The sequence below is a fragment of the Synchiropus splendidus genome, chromosome 8 (genome assembly GCF_027744825.2).
Source record: "Synchiropus splendidus isolate RoL2022-P1 chromosome 8, RoL_Sspl_1.0, whole genome shotgun sequence".
NCBI classification, from domain to species: Eukaryota; Metazoa; Chordata; class Actinopteri; order Syngnathiformes; family Callionymidae; genus Synchiropus; species Synchiropus splendidus.
Window position 1 is genome coordinate 24,969,019 of NC_071341.1, and position 22,595 is coordinate 24,991,613.

Here is a 22,595-nt window from a genome sequence, read left to right on the forward strand (position 1 = left end):
CGCTGACCTACTTCTTCCTTGCTTGTAACAGTATTAATTAACAAAGCACCCAAAAGAATACCCTCAAGCACAACACGCTTCTCTGAATTTATATATTTCAATTGAACAAAACGTTACACGCCTGTTCATTTCCTCCACCATGGCGACGGAGTAATTCTATCCACGGCATTTCTCCTTCTGACTAACCTTGAGCCGCGTCCAGGAATGGTTGTTTTGATCCCCCTGAAAAACCTCGCGGCTCCAGTCTGCATTATCCACAGAGCGCTGGGAAGATGGATACCCCTTGTGTCAGCTGAAAAAAGGAGAATGAATCAGAATTTAATATGACTTTGATGTATTATTTTCATCTTGGCTGGTGCCAGCGACCCACTGAAAATCCTGCAAAATATTCAGCAATAGCATTTAGAAATATCCACATGGACTACAACTCACATTGACATATTATATATATATATATATATATGTGTGTGTGTGGTGGCTGGAGTTAAAGTGCTGAGAACCATGATGCTCCAAACTTGAAGTTGATGATTAGTTGATGAGTGGAAGAATATTGCCTTGGGTTATGGAGCATGTGTCTAAATGCGTAGGGCGAGACAATAACTTTGAAATCTGACAAAAAAAAACAGCTATTTGGGAGAGTCCACGTCTAAACTACGGCTTAAAGAACACGTACCGTACCTTTGTGTAGCCACATCATGTGGATGGTTCCCATTTACATGTCACTGCTTCATAAAATAAACAAATAGTGACAGTGACATGAAATGCAATCACACAGTTATCATGATGGTCATGATAAGTTAAAATGATATGGAGCGTTGCAAATGTGCTTTGGTGAAAAAATAAAAATCTAAATCAACACAGCTTTGGTGCATTAAAGTGTTTTAATGCACTGAACTCTACTCACTGTTTACTACTGTTTACTACTCTTTCCTGTGTTAGCTTTTGTCCCTGACCTAGATGTGTGGATGTGCCAGTGTTCAAAGGTCACTCAAGTGTCTGGTAGCAGGTTCAGGTTTGCTCAAGCAGAGAAAATGATGGAAATGTCTGCAATTGGAGACCTGGTTAGGAATTTATGAAGTGCTAAAATGTTGTCTCCCCTGGGAGCGTCCCAGCCAGCTGCGAGTGCCACTGTGAAGCACTTGCTTCCTGCGAGTGCCACGTCAGCCACCGTCCTGTAGACGGAGCTGCTGCCAGCCTGGAGTCCTTGTCTCTGTACTGGACTTAACAGTGTGTAAATACTGCTTCGTTCCTGTGCAACCTCAGCCGAGTCTGATGCATTTGTCAACACGCAGCATTTCTTTCTGGTGTCTTGCAGTTTTCAGTGAAGACCTACATTCCAGCCTGTACTTTGTCAATGCATCTCTGCAAGAGGTAGTATTCGCCAGCACCACAGGGACCTCGGTGCCCTGTCCGGCTGGGGGGGCGCCACCTTCCTCGCTGCGCTGGTATCTAGCGACTGGCGAGGAGATCTACGATGTCCCCGGCATCCGCCACGTCCACCCCAACGGAACCCTCCAGATCTTCAACTTCCTGCCGTCCAGCTACAGCAAGCTGATCCATGACAACACCTACTACTGCACTGCCGAGAACCCGTCTGGCAAGATCCGGAGCCAGGATGTTCACATTAAAGCTGGTGAGAGCCTCGACCCAAACCCCTTTCATGTAGCTGTAGCTGCTTTGACAGGAGACGTCCCTCCACGCCCCAACTCTGTCACGGCCCGCACCATACACACTGTCTAGTTATGCACTAGTGAGAGCGGCTGTAGTGCCTGCGCTGGAGGTGAAAGTAGTGCTGCATTAGTACCACCTCCAGTACTGCTACTATTGGTCGTTGCAATATAACATACGTATCTTTGTCGTGAAAGTGACAGCAGACTTTACTGCAGTACCAGTAGTTGTACTACTGCCACAGTGTAGTTTCATTTGTCCCATCTCTGAGTGCATAATGCAAGTGCTGAACAGTAAAAATACTGTGATAAAGATTACGGAGGAGAAACAGAATGGAATCATTTTTACGAGATGTTGGGAGCAGCTGAGTGAGAAGTTGAGGCTACAGAACATTTAAGGTCTTCAGCGTGACACTGTGTCAGTCAGCTGGCAGGGTGCGAGGCATGAGAGGACCCTGAGGGACCAAAGGTAACGCGGCTCTCTCTCTGGGCCCGCAGTGTCCAGGGAGCCGTACACAGTCCGAGTGGCCGACCAGAAGGCGATGCGAGGCAGCGTGGCGGTCTTCAAGTGCATTATCCCTGCTTCGGTGGAGGCCTACGTCAGTGTGGTGTCATGGGAGAAAGACACGGTGTCACTCAGCTCAGGTAAGGCTTCACAACCTGAAGTATGTGTTATGGAAATGGAGTGTGAGGCCAACGAGTGGACTCTCGTTGTTTGGCTGTGTGTTTCTGCTCACGCTGCACCACATACGCTCTCCTTGTGGCTGGCTCACTTCTAACCTGTTGACTGTGGGGCTCTGCTGCGGTCGGGCCTTTTGCAGCTCAGAGGACGTTGACACCCGTCTCACTGACTGACTCCCTCCTCGTCACCGTGGCGACCTCCATCTGGGCTCCAGCGAGGGGTAAAGTGGTCCAGTTGACATGGCGTCATTGACCCACTTCCCCTCCTCATTTAAATCCTGTGGCTCAGCATGAGAGCAAGACAGCAGACTCCTGGATTTTTGCTCAGGTTTAATGGGATGCTTATCTCTTTGATTGCTCCATATTCTGCCCGCTGGCTTGTTTTGCTTCATACTGCGGCGTCCAGGGACCTGTAAGTGAGCACTTGATGTCATTTGACTGAGGGCAAAATCTGGGACGCTGTTTTGGTGGCGTTTTGTATGTGGCCGCTCAAGCGTGAAGATGTGTCTTCTGATCCATGGCAGCGGCGAATTTCTAGCTTAGTCAAGTGACTTACTGCAGGCTGGTGACTTGAGGTGCAGCCTTGTCGACAGACGTGCCACAGAACACTTACAACGGTCCTTTCACTCATCCACCTCATTGGCTCGGATTGAAAACATGCACAATTTAACAGTTAATTTCCATTTTATTTAAGAACAATCAAATTCTATTGTTTGATTCTTTTGTTTCTTTTGCTGCGGAACAGGAGGGATTTACTGCTTCTCTATTCTCCAAAGACATGATGCATTCAAGCTTCTGTTACTGATCCTCTGAAATGTTTTTCTTTGAAGTATGAATACTATACAAATTGAGGCTACTGAAAACAAACAAAAAAATGTATTAAGAAAATATGTTTTATACATAAAGACATTGAAAATATAGAGAAATATCAGATGAATCAAAACAGGAAATATTGTATTTTATGAGTGAATATTTTATTCTCAAGTGAATATTGAATGCTCAAACATGCAGACCACTCTTTTCTTGTCCGAGAACAGCAATATCGGATTGTCCGTGTGTGATAAGCACTGCAGCAGGCGAGTGCTGTCAAAAGCATGAGCACATGGTCAAAATCACTGCTGCTCACTGATAAATATTTGATGGTGGATTCTAATGCATGAGCAGATTCACCTCAAACTGTTATGGAGAGGGGGTGTTTACTCTGAGTGAGGCTTGTGTTTCAGCTATTTGTGCCGAGCACAAAGAAGCAAACAGCAGAATGAGAATAAGAATAGCAGCCGGGCTCCACAGTGGCAACTGGGTGCAGTTTGACCCAAAAGCTTCTCCGTCCTTTCTTCCCTCAGATTTTATATAGATATATATTTTTCAATTTTTAATGAAAGAAGACTCGGTCTCAGTGGACGTAAACTAAAGCTATCCCACATCTGCGCTGAATTATTCATCTCAGGTTTTTGTTGGGAACAGTAACATCAAGAATGCATCTCCTGCATTGTGCATCAGAAAGGATGAAAGAAACGTCAAAGCTCAAAAATATTTTTAACCGCTGGAACAGAATAAGCAGTGGGAGCCTTCGCAGTGGCTGGTTCGCCCATGTTTTGTCTTTGACATAGTTATTAACCTGCATCATAAAAAGAAAACAACCAACGGATCAACTGTTTTTTTTCTTCTTCCAATGAAACATGAATCATAACTGTAGCTGTGTTTTGACTGAATGAGATTAGATGACCATTTAATCTTGGTGAGTCATTGCCATGAGCCACATCTGGCCAGCGAGGCAATAAAGACGCTCCAACCTTGATGCATGAGCACCGTGCTGCGCAGCACACGTTCACAACGCCGTGTGTTTTGGAGCCGTGAATATTCCAGCCGGCGTCACCTCTTGTGTTGAGTCTCACGCCACAGTTGAAAGAAACAGCGTTAAAAGCTTCTCAGATCTTTAGAAAATCCGGTGAGTCACTTTAGGCCCCAAAATAGATGCATAATTACAGACATGCGGCCGTCTCAATTAATCAGCTGTGATTGAAAAGTTCATTACAATATGAATGAGCTCTCAGGATCATCTGAAGCGCAGTGAGCGAGGCATCTGATGTTGCTCTCACACGCGGAGCTGCAGCGGCGGCCAGATGAAAGGGCTGGCTTTCAGTGCGGGGTTGCTTTAACTTCAGCCACTCTCAGTCTCCGCACCAATATCAGTGGTCCTCCAGCTGTCATTCTAGCCACCCCAGCGATAGTCACCTTAAAATACCACAGTATCAGTGTGTCCGACGATTGTCCAAAGTTCCCGTCAAGACACATTGAACTTCCTGATGTGACGGAAACAGGTCTCAACCATTTGGGTGTCAGTCTCACTGGAAATCCACCTGTAAATCCACGGTGGCTGACAGGAGAAAATGGTGTATGAAATGGTATTAAACAATCCCAACCACACACTCGGTCAGATGGCTGGGGCGCGTTGCAGGTGTCCTGGTGCCTGGCACAAGACGAGACAAGGACACACAAGCCGGACAGGAAGCCTCTTTGACACCTGTGCAGAGCACAAAGGAAGGTGGGCTGAGGTGAGGACGGAGGAGCGAAGATGGAGGGAAGGAAAATCTGTTTTGGCAGCAAGAGATGGTTTTTCCTCTTGAAAGAAACATGCAGACCTTTCATCTTGTCAGTCTGGAGATTATAAACAGGGAAGATTTCAGGCTTCAATTGAGTCCGTGGTCTTGACTTTGCTCCAGGAATGGTCTTTGCCTCTTCCAAATTCCAAGCCTTCATGCCACTTTATTGTTCACCGTATTTGTCAGCTCCTACAGTGTTTCATCAAAGACACACGTAGTCAGCAGTGACTCTGGATCATTGCGCGACTCTTCGTGCTGCACCACAGTGATACAGTGTTGGCCAACATATGTGCAGGGTAGTCAAGGAAGAACAACAGGACAATGTTCACCTTGGCCTTTTTTTCAAACATTTGAGTGAATTCGAAGTTACGGTCTGAAAAAGGTCACTTTCCGCCAAGTGGAAATCCACATGAGTTATGTGTGAAAGTGCACTCCTCTTCTCCTCATTTCACTTTTCTTTTGTTGTTTGCTCTCATTATCTCCATCCTCCACTCCTCTTCATCCTCCTCCGCTGGCCTTCACCGTTGGCCTCTTCTCCTCCTCCCTTTCTGTTGCATAACCTCCTTGGCACAGCGCCCAAGTCAATTTTCTCCTGCCTGGGAAATGTTTTTCATCTGCTTTATGCAAATATGTCTGTGCAGTTTGGGCAGAATCAGAAGGATCTCAAGTGAAATTGTATCAAGCCGACGCTTGCCACCTTTCAGCCGGAGACAGGGCTGGCCAACACCTTGTGCGTCCCCCGTCAAAGTCATTAAAGCGCTCGCTAATGGCTGCAGGCCTTTACCAAGTCAGTCATTCAGTGGGCTGCTGTAGGTGTTTGAGTTTACAGGACGAGGGCTCAGCGTGAATCCATCATGCTGGAGATGCGCTGCTGCCTCCATTTCTCACCCCGATTGACAGGGAGGGCGCTGAGGAGCAGGCGGAGACAGGGCTGTAAATTCAACACAGCCAAAGTCATGCCAACCTTGAAGGGGTGGGGGCAGTGGCAGAAATGAGACGGGGAAGGGCAGGGGAGGAGGAAGGCATCTGCAGGAAAGGAAGGAGTCGCTCTGAAAGGTGAGTGAAGGCAAGTGGGCGAGTCCTCTTTTTCTCTCTCGGTAAACAACTGACTGAGTGGCGTCGACGACGAGACGCTTCTTCCCTCCCTCTCTCTCCCTCTCCCTCTCTCTGTCTCTCCCCCCCCAGACACACACACACAAATGTTGATCCCTGTTATTTGAGGGCTGAAAATTGGGTCACGGCCCGGGTAGCAGTGTGCGAGCGCCCGGCGTGTAGCGATGCAAGGGAGGCCCTGGATGTTGTCCCTGCTGTGAGCGAGTGCGTGTGCGAGAGGAGCGTTTGGGCCCCGGTGCTGCACCCATCCTGCAGTGGAACTGTGGGAACAGCACAGCCACAACATGGCGCTCCACCCTCCTCCCACATACATCAGCAGTTAGTGAATTGCTGACCCCTGTCTTTCACTTTTTCCCTCCTGTCCACTCACTCACGCCCTGCGGCGTCTGTAAAGATTCATTTCAATATATTTGCCGTCAGTAGGTGCCGTTTGTGCCGTCCTTTCAAATGGACGCTGTCTCTTTGGACGGGGAATTAAGAAGCAAAAGACAAATCAATAACCGTGTGCATTCATGATGCGGCTGCCACGCAGAGTTATGGGGACCTGAGCTGGAAGATGCTTTTTGTGCATTTGTAACGTGCGATCGCTGCGGCGTTTGCAGCCTTGTCTGAGGTAGGACTCGCTGCAGCGGCTGTTTGAAGTCTCCTTCTGCAGGCCAAGCTTTGAGGACATGATACATATTTGATAAGGATCAATAGATGCAACTGAGACAGAGATGGAGGGAAATCGATGGCAGAGCCTCCAAAAGTATCTCAAACCTGAGGTCATCTCGAGGGCAGCAGGCTCGCCGCCTACTTCTGCTCTTCTCCAGATAAACTCCAATCCAAAAGTTTTTCTTTTGACTCCATACATTTGGAATAATTTGCAGACGTCGCTGCGTCGGAAATATTTATCGACAGTGATGTCTGTTTCCCTCTCTGAGGGGCAGGATCAGCAAGGAAGTGCTGAGTGATGATGAGCATGAGGCAGTGTATTGAAGGCAGAGCCAGCAGCTAACCCACGCACCTGTGCTGGGTCCGTGCCAGGACTGCTCTGCTCTCACGTCTGAAACCATGAAGCGGACTGTGAGAGACCCTGTGTGTGTGATCTTGCCTCAGTGCCTAACAAGGCCCATGTGGAGGTAGTTGTGCCTCTCAGTTGATTTGACATGAACGGAATAGAATAACAATATGGAGCTGAACAACTAGCTACTGAGTTCATGCCACACTCCCTGAACCCGTCAGATGGTGATGAATCTCACAGCACAGCTTTGAGAGGCAACTGAAGAAGAGCCATCCAGTGAGCGCTCCTTCCTCTCATGTGTGCAGCTCCATGTTGCGTTTACACTGTGGATGTTTCGGATCAACTCGCACGTTTCCCTGGCCTGATGTGCAATGACAATGAAGACGCTGATGCTTTGCGCCAGGCCTTTGAAGCTCTTATCCGCTGACTTGCTTTTAATCTGTGGTGAATTTTGGATTGGCCCGCGATCTCCTGCCGTCCTAATTGCTTTGTACATAAAACAATGGAGCAATGTGTTTAGTGACGGGAGACTGAGCAGCCGACGCCATCCTGGCTGCCGGTCCCAGCTGAGGCTCCATACGGACGGAGCACATCAACACTGCTCCATGGCTGTTGACTATTAAACACCAGCAATATGGCAGCCATTAGGCTGCTGAGGCGGGGGATGATGAGGCTGCTGATGGCTGGGTGCGCTGGGAGCCCCCAGTCTGATCTCATCTTTAACAGGCAATTTGGCTTCCAGTGATGGGATTCCCCCGTTCTCTGTCGGTGGCGGCTGCGCTGAGATAGTTAATGGAGATAAATCAAGCGAGGAGCCATCGCACCTCACAGGCAGGCGACCAGTCAGGTGGGAAGATGGGAACATGGAGGTGTGGTCCAGTGCAGCCAGAGGTCAGAGCGGAGCCGGGCCAGAAGAGGCCTGGCGCCGGGCCAAGACGCAGATTAGCAATAAGCGTGGTGCGAGCTAATTACAGCCGCAATGAACGTCTGTTTGCGAAGGGTCCTGGAGGAGTTTACTCCCATGATGCTACAGAGTCTGATCCCATCTTAGAAGTGACTGATTAAGGACGTTAATAAGGCAAATCACCTGCTGACCTCGCAGGGATTTGGCTTCTCCTCACGACGTCTGATCGAGGATTAAAACGTCCCCGTTGCGCTCGCAGCGGGCCAAATCTGCCCAAGTACACTGACTCACATGGAGCTTCTTCAAACTTTCACACAAAGCTCGAGTCAGTCTGCGGCGCCCTGCTGGGCTGGCGGGCGCCTCCGAGGCGTAATCGCAGTTTAGGAGCACCTGCAGGACGGTAATCACACGGAGATGGGATGAAGTCCTTTAACCTGCCGGAGATTGACTTGATCTTCTGAAATCTGCTTTGAAGCAATGACTCTTTTTGTTCAAACTGAAGCGTGTCTCATCAGGTACGTCCCTGCAGGTCACAGGTGCTTCCTAAGATGGAGGCGAACAGAAGCCTGACGCTGCCTCTGTCAGGGACCCTGCTCCAGCAGCAGCCCTTTCCCCTGCATGAGGAAAGGCCTTCTTTCTTTCCCTCAGTCGTGAGAGAACAATGCCGCCCAAATGTATTTTCCACATCTGTTGAGCACCGGTGAAACGCCTCTCTCTAATGTAAATGATTTGCGGCGGACGTGAGCCTGCGACCCTGTCAGCTTCTGCTATGTGCTCCGACCACCACGCCGCAGCAAACGCAGTGATGCAGCTGTAAATATTTCATGGACAGTTGTCGACGTGGACAGTACATCTTGTTAGGCTGGACACACTAAGGTTGTATATGAGATGTAATAATAATAACAATAATGTTGTGACTGGTGTGTCGGTGGCTCCAGTAGCAGCAGTCCAGGAGGGAAGAGTTATATCTTCCTCAGCTCCTCATTCCATCAAGCGAGATGGTGTATATTAATTAATCCTTGAATCACATGGAAGCCTGATTGGTGGGGCTGTCACTCATGGTGACATCGCTGGGTGACAAACGTGAGCGAAGTGGCCTTTGACAGCCACCGTGCACTGCAATCTTCACATCAGCGTAGGAGTGGAGCCAGCCAATGGGAGCGCAGCCGCCCGTGCTGCACATGCTTATCACCTCCATGCAGCTGCCGTCTCCCCAGTGAGGCAGCCAGCGGTGGGAGCGGGGCGAAGGCAAATTCATGACCAACATTTCAGTCCTTCCTCTTTTTATCGCCAGCTCTTCTTTCTCCGAGCTTTGCAGCGGCACGGCCAACGAAATGTCTTGCATTTGGGCTGTGAGTGGCGCAGTTTCGGCCTTGGAAGAGTTAAATTGTGATTCAGGCTGGAGACATGCTTTGTAGCCCTTGTGAAATGAGAAGGAGCCTGTGAGAGGGAGAGATAAGCTCAATCTGAATTGATTTTCCTGTTACTTTCTGCTGTTCTTGAGTTGCCATGGCAACGTGGTCAGGTTGCGCGGCCTCCTAGGGCAAGTGTAATTGTTGTCTGTTTCACTCAGCCAAACTCTCCATTCCTCTCTTGCTTTTCTTTTCTACTTTTGTCCTTTTCCTCTCACAACAGAAAACGGTCTGGATGATCTGCTGCTGTGTCCTCTCAGCATATTTATTCACATGATCATCATTTCCGGACCTTTGACGGAGGGAAAACAAAATGTGTTGCTGTGGACGCCAAAACCTATTAGCTGTAATGCAAATGGAATTAGCTCCTTGATGAGTCTTGTTGACTGAGTCAGTTCCTCTCTGAGTCTGTCTTGTCTGACAGCGGTGCTCCGATGAAATTGCAATCTTCAAACCAAAACAAACAGCCTCCAGTAAATCACCATAGCCAGTGGGAACCGACACTGCGCTCAGTGTGGGACCAGCGCCGCGCTGCAGTCTTCCCGCGTCATGTGATGTGGCAGCCTCAGCTTTCTGTGTGGAAGACTGAAGCCGCTAGATCAGTCGTCGCTTAGCGATTCCCATCACTGGAGGCTTCCTGTGTTACAGACTTTCCAGAATCAAGTGAGGTCGGTTGGTTGAACTGGACCAGACGTGATGGGCAGGATGTTTCCGACGGCTGCAGGCGTCTCCGTGTGGTGGCAGCGTCGCCTGAATCAGATTACTGAGCAAGGCTATGACCTCTTGAGTCCTTACGTCCCATTGTGTCCCACAGTGCGCTAACAGAGAGCGAGCAGAGCCGGTCAGAGGCAGCTGGGTGCACAGCGAGCCGTCGTTCAGCCAGAGCTAGCCAGAGCCAGACGCCATCTTGTAACACAGGCAAACATCTCCCAGTCCGATCTGAATAGTTACAGACAGGCTGAGCTGAACAAATTCAAGTTGCTCCACCCTCATCATTCAGTTGGGTTTCCAGCTCTGCTGTGGGCCAAACATTTTTTTTCCAAGTCTAGTGGTCAGTGACATGTTTTTGAAACTAGCGTTCTAGTTTTGTCAATCCATCGTTATTTTGTAACACTACGAAACATACTGCTATTGTTATGTGTTGCTATTTTTGTGCCGTGGTCATTTTGTATGTCCATTTTTGGATTTAAATGAAGCACTTTTGATCATCCGATATTCCTGTTTGACTCTTTGGTACAATAAAAAGTAACAATCAACAAAATCCAGATGCAAATGCATCATTCCCCGGAGCTTGGAAAAGTGTATCTAATGATGAGGTTCAAGCAAAGATGGAGGAATGGCGCCTTGAAATCCCAGCTGAGTGTTGAGATAGTAGTGTATTCTTATTTCATCTAAATTGGATATCACAGGCTCCCTCTTCAGTGAGGCATGTTTGCAGCCTAATGGCTCACAGAGGGCTTGCCTGCTCAGCAAGAAGGGATGGAGCACACGGCGGCTCTGCCATGAGGAGTGCTGATCTGGAAATATTCACGCTGCGCCTTTTCAGGTCATTACAGGGGAAATAAGGGTCAGGAAGACTGGAGGAGGGAGAGATAGCCGGCACCATCACCGGACTCCCTGCAAACCTGAGTTTGCATCTGGACTCTCATCGCACCATGTCAACTACGTCGCCCTCCCTTTTCTCTCTTGACACCTTGCATCCTGTTGGCACATCACTCTGAGACAGTGTGAGCCTTCACCCCTTATTTGCTTGTTTTTTGTGTCTAAATCCCGAAGCATCACCCTCAGACAAGCTAAACCCAGTTGTTGTATCAATAAGAACAGTCATGATGAGGCCACTGAGTCCTGGTCTGAACAAATATTGGGTTATCATCCAATCTGTACAACATACACGGACCATCTAAAACCCTTCAGTCACAAGGCTATTTAGGGTTTGGCAGTTTCCAAGCGTCCTCATCAAGGGCAGTCACCTGGTTAAAAGTGGAGACTTGCACTGAGCTAGCTGCTCGCTCCAGGACACTCGTCCTGCGGTGGGGAGCAGAGCCGAAGTGGCGCCACCTATTGGTCAGGAGGCCTGGTTCCAGCTGGGAACGTACGTCCCACTGCTCTCTGCTCCACATCAGTCCTGGTGAACCCTCCCAGGCAGCGAGGAGGACATGGACTGGATTCATCAATACAATGGAAGGGAACGTGCACTTCTCCTCAGGTGTCCCTCTTCTCCATTCATTTAAAATGTTGGACGGGCCGACCCAAACCCAGACTGCAGTCAGGACTGAGAATGAAGGTGGTGAGGAGAGCGAGCCACATCATCAGAATCAGTCAGAGCCTCTGTTTCTTTTCTTTCCCTGTCATTCCCGCCATCTTCCTCCCAAATTCACAGTGAGAACAAGTGAAATCGGGAGACGTGCTGTGGCACATGCCTGGCGGACAGATAGGCGATGCAGAACTGGCCGTTTTCTCTGAAGTAGGCAGGAATCTATTTGCTGGTAGGAGCTGCTTGCATAATCCTTTAGTTACACTTGCCAGCTGTGAGCAAAGATATGGCACTGTGGGATTTGGCTTGAATATCATCGGGAGGACAAAGACATGAAAGTGATAAGGGTCTGTTCACGGGATCCTGGGCATAATCCAGGATAACTCATCATCGCAGTTCTTTAAAATCTGCCCAAATAGACAGGATGAGACCCCATCAATGAAAACACTCTGTTTGGAAATGCCTGTTCTTTGACTCCATAGTGGCGCCATTTTGTTTGCTCGTGATTGTGGAGTATCAATAATGCTTAAGGACTCTGTTGATGATTTGTTTCATGAAGGACAAAGTCCAGTTTTACTCTGTGGTTGTGTGTTGACATTGGCTGGTTGTAGCGACGACATGATGAGGCTTGATGAACTAGATGGCGCTGTCTGTTCTGACATCTTTGGATCTGAACAACCATTTCACTGAAACTTCACATCATCTTTGAACTGACAGCGCCACCTACTGAGCTGTGAGAATGATGATGACACTGTTTCATGAAGCCCCACCAGCTGTAAGCAGGAGAAGTGGGGTGCAGCTGATGTGACAGCTACCAGCCCCCTTTTGTCATCACTACTGGTACTATGTACTGGTACTTATCCAGGGGACAAGTTGCACCAGGCACATGATGATGTCCCACCGGACTGTGAGTTCTTTTTTCAGGGGACATTTATTTGACATGTTGTTGCATGAAGAGACAACACCAGGAAGATGCTTGAAGTTTGACGTTCAACGGAACATAGCCAAGAAGCACGTTGAATGAGAAACAAGGCAGCAAAGGAGGGAATGTTTCACAGTCATTGCACTGAGTACAGCAAACAGAGTAGCTTTTAAAAAATAAAGAACTGAATATCACTCACCTGCAACCCTGTCCTCAGCTGGACACTGAAGTTTGGGTTTTTTTTTCCATCTAAAAACACCAACAAAAAACCTCTTTTGTGATGCGTGTTGCTTTAATGCTTCACCATGTGTGATGGCCGGGCGACACCACGCTCAGTTGGTGGTGGGACGGAATATCAGGCCACAGTGCAGATGTCATCTCATGTTTACTCCTTGGTCATGTCTCTGTCAAATAACATCCCAGAACGTGTGACACTATATTTTTTTAATATACACAAGTGGCACCTGATCATGTTTCTCAGATCCCATGAAGCTGGAAATATGCTGCTACGTACAGCCTGCAGCTCACTGTGCTAACTGTGTACATGCTCTTTTCCCCACATGCCTTATATTAAGGGTCTTTCTGACTTTACTCTTCAGTGTGCATGTGAAGTACATGTGTTGGGGCAAGCCGAGCCACTCGGAGCTAAGTGATGTGTCTTTGATTTGTGCATGATTCTTGCTGTCATGGTTGTCTTTGTTTCTCATGCCTGTGTAACATTAACAATTTAGCGTGCAGCTAAAACATTCCTATTGTAGAAAAAAAAGTGGGTGTCTTCGACATCAGGGGCTAAAATATTAATGCGATTGTGTGGTAAATGGCTCCAAATCTCAGTGAAAGGTTGAAAATGGTAGGCATGAGCCCAGAGAGTGGCGGCGAGGGGAGGACATCGCTTGTAAAGCTGGGCTCGGAGGAGCTTTGGCGCATAATCAATGAGCTGAAGTGTGTGTTGTATGTGAGGCGTCGAGGCGGCCTCACAAAGGCCAGGCCTATTTTTACAGAGGAGACGACTCTGTTGCTACGCTCTTTGGGAAGGTCTCCCGCACGTGGGAAAAGATGGCGCCCAAACCCGGCCTGGGCTGTTGACTGAGGCGCCTCTGCCAGGTGACACCTTCTATTGATTATTGATGATGCGAGCCATTATGTGCCTAAAGAAGTGTGTCAACACCAGCACAAATGGACTCTCTGCTCGCCCCCTGCTTCTTCTGAGGCCCAGGTGTGAATGCAGCGAGACACCTGCTGTCTGGCCAAAGTAGCCCCACGTGTTCAATATTCATCAGCTGATTCATCATTTAGACTTTGATTATCTGGTTCTGAAGTTGTGCTCCTGGATGAAGGAGGCCGTCCCAGTTCAGGCAGTCGTGCATGCCAACAGTAGGAGGAGTGCAGCAAAACAGAAGTCTGTCCTGGACACGCGTCGCACGGCGGGTGTTGAGATGAACAGAAACAATACTAAGAGTTGTGAGGGATGTTTCAAAGAGGGCGGTGAGGGGTCGATTTCTAAACACTTATTTTAAAAATAAAAACGCTGTTTTCACTTTCTACCACTGCTTCCCTTCATGTGGTTGCCAGGTCCGGCGGCATGGCACAGTCCTGGACAAGTGGCTAGTCTGTGGGAGGGAACAGACAGACAGACAAGGTATCCACACACACTTGCTGATATTGAAGTAAAAAAAATCACCATAGTTCTTAAATATTAAAGGAAACCAAACAGAGGGTGCCTGCTTTGTTTCATGAGCGTTGCTGCGTCACACTAGATTCAAACCTGCACCATCCGTGCAGTGAGGCTGCAAGACGAACACTTGGTGGAATCTTTACCTCCATCAAGGATGCAGTGTTTTCCACGGCCTTGGTGTGTCTGTGTTCAAAGTAACTCCAAAAGTCATGGTCAGATTTAGAAATATGTGAACATCACCTTTCCTTCTCTAGCTGGTCAATACCCACGCTTCATTTTAGCTTTGAAAGGGATTGATCCAGTCTTTGGCCTCTTGAATTGAATGTGTTCCCAAACACACTGTCCAGAAGAGGTCCTAGTTTCCGAGTCAATCTTGGTGTCTGCCTTGTTTATTTAGGTCCAGATGCCATCAATTACCCGTCAGATTAGGACAAGGAGCGTGGGATTAGCCAATCCACAGCAAGACTCACTTCAGATGAGATGAGATCCTATATGGACATCTGGGCCGTCATTAGGCCGGGGTCACACAGCAAGACAGCACACGCAGGGTTGGCGTCGGGAGGAGGCGGGATGACAACAGCAGATGGGTCCGACGTCCTGCCTGGTGTCCCCGCTACAGTTTGGCAGGAGAACGATGCACACATCAGAGGTGAACGTGTGCGTCCGGTGAAGTCACACGACACGTCTGTGTTTGTGAAGATGTTTTTTTATGTAAAGTGTTGCCCATAATAATAATAATAATAATAATTCTCGCCGCTTCCTCTTGGCTGAGCGATTGTGCTTCCTGGCCGTGAGATGTGCACAGATTACACCCGCTAATTGGTGCCGGCGGCTCCGGCCTGTGTGTGCTTTATTGCTGAGTTTATGAAGTGGGTGTTTGTAAGAAGAATGCTAATGGCTCTGGATTGTTAGGTTTATATTTTTGTCACATAAACGCACGTCATGATAATGTCATTAAAAAACAAAATGAAGCTATCAGTACGTGGCACTAAAAGTGTGACCACACACATTTCCTCCCCCGAGCAGCGGCGCTGCACGTTGCTAACGGCGTGCTCTTGCTTCAGCGCCGGTCCGTGGCTGGTCTCTAGCTGCTGGTGCGAGGTACAGAGGCATTGATTTTCTGAGGGACATTAATCAGCTGCACACTGTCCTGGTGTGCTACAGACGCACGAGGCGCATGAGCTGAACAAACAGCTGACAGGCGGGTGATAAGCAGTCCAGTTGCAGCGCGAGCCGCCATTGGTGCGGACGGGTTATGTGGTCCGGCATGATGATGATGCAGCGAGGCCTGTCACGGGAAATCTCCAAACCTTTCATTTGCATCAGTGGCTCCTCTGTCTCCTCGCCCTCCTCATAAAATCTCTAGATCAAATACAACACGTCATTTGGTTCAGGATTTGCTACACGCATCACATTCGCATCCCCCCCCCTCCCCGAAAACAAGAAAGGAAATGGATGCGTGAGGGAAACAGTGGTCAGTGACAAAGCTGAATGTCATGTGTCTAAAAAGTCTGTGTGTCAGTCCATTCACCCTGTGAAAAGCTGCGTCTGCGCGTGTGACTCCGCTGCATTTGTCACCATATTTCCTGAGGCCTGTGTGTGTCATGTCTGATTAAAGTTCACCTCAGAGCGGCGACTGGTGCGCCAAGTGTTCTGTATCACCCATCCCCCGGTTTGTTTCCTTCCCACCTCTCCAGCCTTCCATCACTCCGTCCATTTTCTCCTTCCTCCTGGCGCTCTGACAGTACAGGAGAAAATGCTCCCTCAAGGTCCCTCCCTCCCTTTTTTTGCTCCCGAGGGTGGTGTTTCCTTGGAAACGGTGTCAGAGTTGACTGGGTGGGTGCAGATAGATGGCTGCCCTTTATCGGACCGAACCACCGCTGCATGAAAGGTAGCCAAAGCGGACCTGAGTGAGCACCCCTGTGTTCTGGCCCCGAATGGGCCGCTCCACCTGACAGGCAGAATTCTATCTGGACCCAGGCTCCGGGGCTGCGTGTCTGTGAGTCTGCGCTCGTCCCTGCGCCTCCAGCATCCTTTTGTGTTAGCGCTGCGCCACAGTGCGAGTGTGAGAGAAATGTCTGATAGGAGCAGAACTGTGAGTTGCAGTACAAGTTGTTTTGTCCTCTTTGTCCTTGGGTAAGAAACAAGATGGAGACTGGGCTTTCCTCAGCTCCGGCTCCCTCCTTGCACAGCGATGCTTCCCACAATTCAATTGGTGGCATCATTTTACGGAAAGGCTGTTGACCTGTAGTCGAACAAATGCAGTTACTGACTGCCTATTGAATTATTCTATTGAAAATAGTTGTGATTTGTGTAATGTCGGCTGACGGCGGACTGTAAGCAGCTGCCCCATTCTGCTGTCGAGCACAATGCTTCCTGGCGAAGGGAGAGATTTGGGAACAACTCAGAGTTGAGAATGAATCATCTGATGACGTCTGGCAAAGGTTTTTATTCACTCGACGTATATCTTGCAATGATTTGCAAGTGTATGTAAATGGAAGAGAAGAGAGAATTTTCCTTAAGTCCAGACCATAGAGCACATCAGAACATTAGCTTCACACACTAAATGGTAAGAAGGTAAACAGCTCTTGTCCGTCCATGAGCCGCAGCGGTCTCTGAGCCGCGGGTGCAGTGGTGCTGTCTGCACCGTAGAAAAAGGCGTCAAAATGCATGAGGATCACTCATAAACTAGTTTGGAAAACATGGAGACGGAGTCATGAAACACACTGGAATCATCAACTCCTCACATCTGTTGTTGACATTAAACTGCTCCGAATGTGTCCCAAGCAAAAAAGTCGCTTATATGTTATAGTCTGGAAATTCGGGTAAAATGAAACCCGTTTAAAGGGTAATTGTTTTTGTGTCTCCCACCCCTAATTCAAGTGACTTAAACCTGGGAAACTGATGATTGAAAAGTCTTCGGCAGGCAGGCAGCAATCTGTGCAAATAAATGGGAGCAGTATTAACTGAGTTAAGAGCATAATCCCTGTAGGCAGCATCTGCTTGAGGGACATGGGGTGTAAGGTGCAGGTGAAATGACAGATATCCAGTTAAGGAGGTGGGAGTTGAGTGTGAAGAGAGTTTCTGCTCATATTCCAAACTAAATGTCAAGACAGAAGCAACGGCACCGCTGGAGACAGATTGCTGCGCCTTATGTTGTCAAAAGAGCGGTCATGATATCAACAGAGGCGGGGGGGCTGGGGAGGTGTGGAGGGAGTGGTGGGGGGCAGGGGGGGTGCGGCCTGCCCCACAGAGACGCGGTCCATTGATTGAGCTGCCACAGAGCCTGTACTTTCCACAAATTCTCATCCAATTTCACCTCCTGCTTTTTGGCAGCATGGTATCTTTTCCTGCTTGATCTGCATCAATAACCCTCAGTAAGCAAGGCATTGTGATGCCTAATTGGGTGGTAATGAGCTGTCACATTATGCAGAGTGCCGAGGTTCAAGCTTATTAGTTGCTTGGTTGCCCATTACATTTTCCTGCCTTCCGTCTGCTATTTGTGCTGCATGATTGTCAATACAATCTCTCCGCCTCTCTCGCCGCTGCCGTTCTCCCCCTCTGCTTCGTCCCTATTCTTCTCAGCCGTTGCCCCCCCCCCCAACTTTCTGCTGTGCTAAAAATAGCCTTCTATTATCCAGGAGGCCGCGGCCATGTACAGTGAGGCAGCAATCGGCATGGCGGCCATGCACGTCACGACTCACACGAGCTGTCATTCTGCTCACCCCGGCTCATACAGCTCTCCCCACATCACTCAGCATCCGGCTGCTTACGTTCAAGTGGATGATCAAGGTGAAAGGCTCCTGAGTTGCGTGGTTCTCGTGTGGAGAGCTGTTCTATTTACACGGCGCTTGTTTTCCAATCACCATTTCATGGCCGCCTTCTTTCTTTTCGTGTGGATCATGGTCTTCCCCAATACTGCCGTGTATCGTTTTGTGGTTCAAAAGATTAGTGGGTTACTAGCGTGTGCTCCTCTCTGTAACCTACTGTCCTCCTTGTAATATTAGAGGAGACGGCGTAATCTCCTCAGGGCTTATGAAAATGATGACACGAGGATCCAGACAGCTGCCTCAGAGGAACCACGGCACCTGGGCCCAGGCAGTGGATCACAAAGCTCCCCTCACTCTTCCCAAAGTGATATTTTTCCCTCGTATCGTTCATTTTGAACGTCTTCTCGTCACTCTTTCTGACTGGGTTTAGTGAGGATGGTGGCCTTTCTGTGTCCAACAACAGAGTCAAAAGCAGCTTCTGCCGCCTTGTTGGTGGCAGTGATCAGTACGGAGAGTTGATCTGAGGCGGGGTGGTGGTGGAGTGGGGGGCGGCGGTCTGTCTGAAACATTCTCATCTTCCAATCTGATGAACTAAGATGGCAAAATCAGCCCCAGGCGAGCGGTGGCCCCGTGTTAAGTGCAGGATTGTGTAATGTATTTATGCGCTGCTAAACGGAGAGACCTGCTCCACATCATCATCTGCATAACACGGCACTGTATCGCCTGAGGGTGGGAACAGACGCTTCCACACTCAAGGATAAGATCATTAGGCAAAGCTGTCCCGTGGCTGCGCTCGTACCTTCACACCCACCCGGCGTTCCCCTTGATTCCCAGCTCACCTGTCACTTTGTCACACGTCCCACTCTGATTTAAACACACTGGCGCGCGCACACAGGCGTGCGTCAGAAGTTACAGTCATTGACACCGAGGCACTTAGTGAGAACCCCCATGTGCATACGCACGCAGGCTAGACACAATTTTCTTGTCACAGTCAAAGACAAAGTGCAATTCCCTGCAGCAAATGACTCTTGGATGATAAAAGTGAACGTTTTCTGCTTCTGATTTTTGATGTGCGGCGACGATATGATCAGAGGGGCCTCACGTCGCCGCTCTCTCTCTCTCTCTCTCTCTCCTGCTATTATGCAGCCTGTTTCTATCCTCCCCTGAAGTGCACCAGAGCAAACAGGTTCCAGCCGTGTTTCAAGTCTTCCCTTCTTCTAGTCTGGAGAATGATCAGGTTTGTTGCTCTGCGTCCTCTCACTTGTGTTTGTCAGTGTCCCAGCTTGGTTCCCTGGGATCAGTCGTTTCACGTGTTGCCAGGAGCTGGTGACGAACCATGCGGCTGCCATTATCTCTCCTGGACTGGGGCTTCATCACATTAGCGTGTTGACGGACGGCGGCCTCAGATTAACACATCGACTGGCCATCCGGATGACTGACTGAAGTGGAGAACCACCAACCGGCTGCTGTAACAAACATGCTTGTTCACTGATTAAATGAATGAGCCACTGAAACCCGGAGTGACTGACTGACTGACGTGCTGTCAGTGGCCCCACCGACTGACTCTCTGTCTCCATCTCTGCACCACTCTGGGACCACTGCGTGTGTTTTAGATACATTTCACTTTAGATGCTTCAGATCTTGTGGTGGTGAGTTTTCAGGCCTCTGTTTGGGCCGGTCCCTCTGAGCCCACTGTCTGGCTCTAACACTGATAGCTGCCCCATGTCTTTTTTGGGGCGACCAATAAACCTCCCGAGTGGAAGCCAGTGGTGACATCTGCCACTTAATCAGATTACTTATGCTTCAGTTGGAACATGTTGTGTCTGTGTCCATGTTCATGTCAAGTCATTTGCACTGGCCCCAGCTCTGTGAGTGGTCGAGTCGTCGTCGACGGTGGCCCTGCTGATCCTTGGGACGCTTCTGCAGAGGCAGGTTTGGTTATGTGTTGTCGTGCTGTGCTGTCCCAGTTTCTCTACAGGCCACGACTAGTCTGCTCGGAAAGAAATGAGTTGAATCGCTGGTATCTCTCAATGTGACTGACCCAAAATAGATCCTGCTGGTGGAGTCGGAAATCATACCTGTGACTGCCGGCACTTCATTTCCCAACCAGCTGGCCCCCCCGGCGTGTGCCCCTGTGCACCCCTCCACATTTCCATTGCAGACACTGAGGCCAGCTCAAGGGCATTTTGTCACTTACCAGCTGGTTGTTGCTGGAGTTATGTAGCTTGGAAAAGGTCGTCCACACCACAGGGGGCAGCACTCACAATGCAGTTTGTTTTTAATGGCTTGTTATTTATTTATTATTTATGTTATTATTTCTGTTTTTGAGGCGATGCTCAGAAACTTAATTTAAACCAAATAAAATGTTCTTCTTCAACTATCAATATCCCATAATGAATATGCTGCGTGAGGGACTTTTTATTTCTGATCTTTATTGATTCCCAATGAGCCAGTACTATTGACGGCTGGCTGGGCCTGAGAGGATGAAATGACTGGTCTATTTATGATACTCGCCTTTATTTCACTGACAATTTAAAGCATTGTCGATTGTGGGACGCGTCCGTTGATTGTCATCAGTTGAACGCTTGACTTCACTCACACTTCAGGTTTCTCCGTCCTCTAAAATAACCAGAGCTACATTCACACAAAGTACTGGACGAGCGCACAATGTTCCCAACTTGTGCTCGTGCTCCTGTTCGGCTTCCTGACAGTAAGGAGACTCTCTGAAGGCAGGAGCGGCACACTGCCAGTTGGCACCCTCCACCTGTCAATCACTCCCGTCTGATCTTAGCTCTGCCCCTCAGTGTCGCCCATCACTTCCTGGCACTGGGGAGCAGCCCGCTGATTCATATCTCATTCTTTGGAAATAGATAAGGTTTTAATGGTTTGTACTGCTCCATGCTGTTCACATTTCCACTCCAATGCAGCTGCTCCAAGTGTGTACAGTCCACCGCCTTCTACCTATTGATTCTGCTGAAAACAGTAGTGTCTCCATAAACAAGGCAGCTCAGTCCCAATCTGCCTGCAGTGGCTGAAATATTCCGAGGCGTGAGAGTTGGCTGCCACCCTGTCCGTCATATTCTGCTGTTGTCACAGTAACCATCTCGGTCCCCCTCCACCCCCCACTCCCCCCCACACACACACGGCTGCCCAAATGAGAGCGCCAGAGGACAGAGTGAAGGAAACTTGTAATGGGAGGTGGAGGAGAGAGATATGACTATCTGGAATCAGCTCTGTCAGCTGCCTGAGAGCCTTGGAGAAACTGGAGCTGCTGCCTCCCAAGCTGCTCCTCGTATGAATAAATAATCACTCAGCGCAACACCAAGAATTAAGTTCAGTCAAATGTAAAGTGAATGCGCTGTTGTTCTAAGTGCCACCGTATGGACCCAATAAATCATTTTTCCTCATGAAAAATGCAAGTGCTGAAAGCGTATCCTGATTTGGGAAAGAAAACCCTGCATTTATTCAATGAACTCAACCATTCCCCTTTGCCCCGTCGCAGCCAGGAAGTGCCTCCGTGTCCCCTCAATAGCACCATGACGCTGAGACATGGACCTGCTCCCAGCCTGTCAATAAGAGCGCCTCTCCTGCGCTGAGTCACGAGATTCTTGAGTTTAGAGAAGGCTGCGCACGTTCAGCCCGACCCATCATTATTGCTCACACACCACTGCACGCTGCCTGGCGGTGGATGAAGACGCCTGATGCTGTTCAACTGGTGCTGAACCTTTTCACTGCCAATAACCGGCCCGTGTCAATATTGACCACAGTTTGCCTCGCGCCTTCATCAGCTGCCGCTTCTCACTGTCAACTTAATTAGTCACATCTCTGGGTTTCATTACATCAAGTGGAAGGAAGTTGCGATCTGAAGTAGATCAAATTAAGCTCTATGTAAATCCTGGAGAGCCTGGTTGCTTGTCTCTGTGGCAACAATGGCGGCGCGTGTGAGGCGGTAAATGAAGCCTTACGCCCCCATTAGGCTGGTTAAGTGGCTGAGAGTGTCGGCTCAAGTCCGACTCACCAGCCACTGGAACTACGGTCGTCTCTGTCTCGGCTGTGGTCCTCGCCGCAGACATCTTTTCTTTAGATCACCACTCACGCAGACCAGAAGAGGCCCCTGTCTTTTCCTTCTCATTCACACAACGCTAACCTGTTAGCCGCGTCTGACACGTCTTACGTCTGATGCTTCGGGAAACCATTTGTTGTGAGGTTATTACAAAGCCATTACTGCTCGTTTCCTGCTGTGCGTTTGACTACATTTCATCTCTGACTTTTCCCCGAAGCCTTTTTCCACTCCCCAAAACATCTGATGCCCCGACTCAGAAGAACATTCAAAGCAGGCTCTGCGACTCATTCATCTTCTTAGATTTGTTTGTGCAAATAAAGATACGAGCGAAGCAGGGATCGGGACGACTGTAAATCCAAACAAGTCAAACATCATGAGGCATTAAGGTTGCTCTTGTGTCCTAATTACTCGGGATTACACACAGTTTACACGCCGGACTGATGTACGCCACATGGCGGATTAGTGAGATGTGTGGCAACTTAATCTGCTGCTCTCACCTAGCATCAGCGCCGAGACTTGATTCTTTCA

At 49.0% G+C, this 22,595-nt stretch overlaps 1 protein-coding gene across 6 annotated transcripts in view; it reads left to right on the forward strand.

The window, feature by feature from the left end:
• Positions 1-22,595, forward strand: part of dscamb (Down syndrome cell adhesion molecule b) — a 75,817-nt gene that overhangs the window by 12,726 nt on the left and 40,496 nt on the right. For all 6 annotated transcript variants that reach the window (XM_053872309.1, XM_053872311.1, XM_053872312.1 and 3 more), the window contains exons 2-3: positions 1,316-1,633; positions 2,166-2,312. In XM_053872309.1, coding sequence (XP_053728284.1) covers positions 1,316-1,633; positions 2,166-2,312 — 465 coding nt within the window. The remainder of the gene's footprint in view (positions 1-1,315; positions 1,634-2,165; positions 2,313-22,595) is intronic.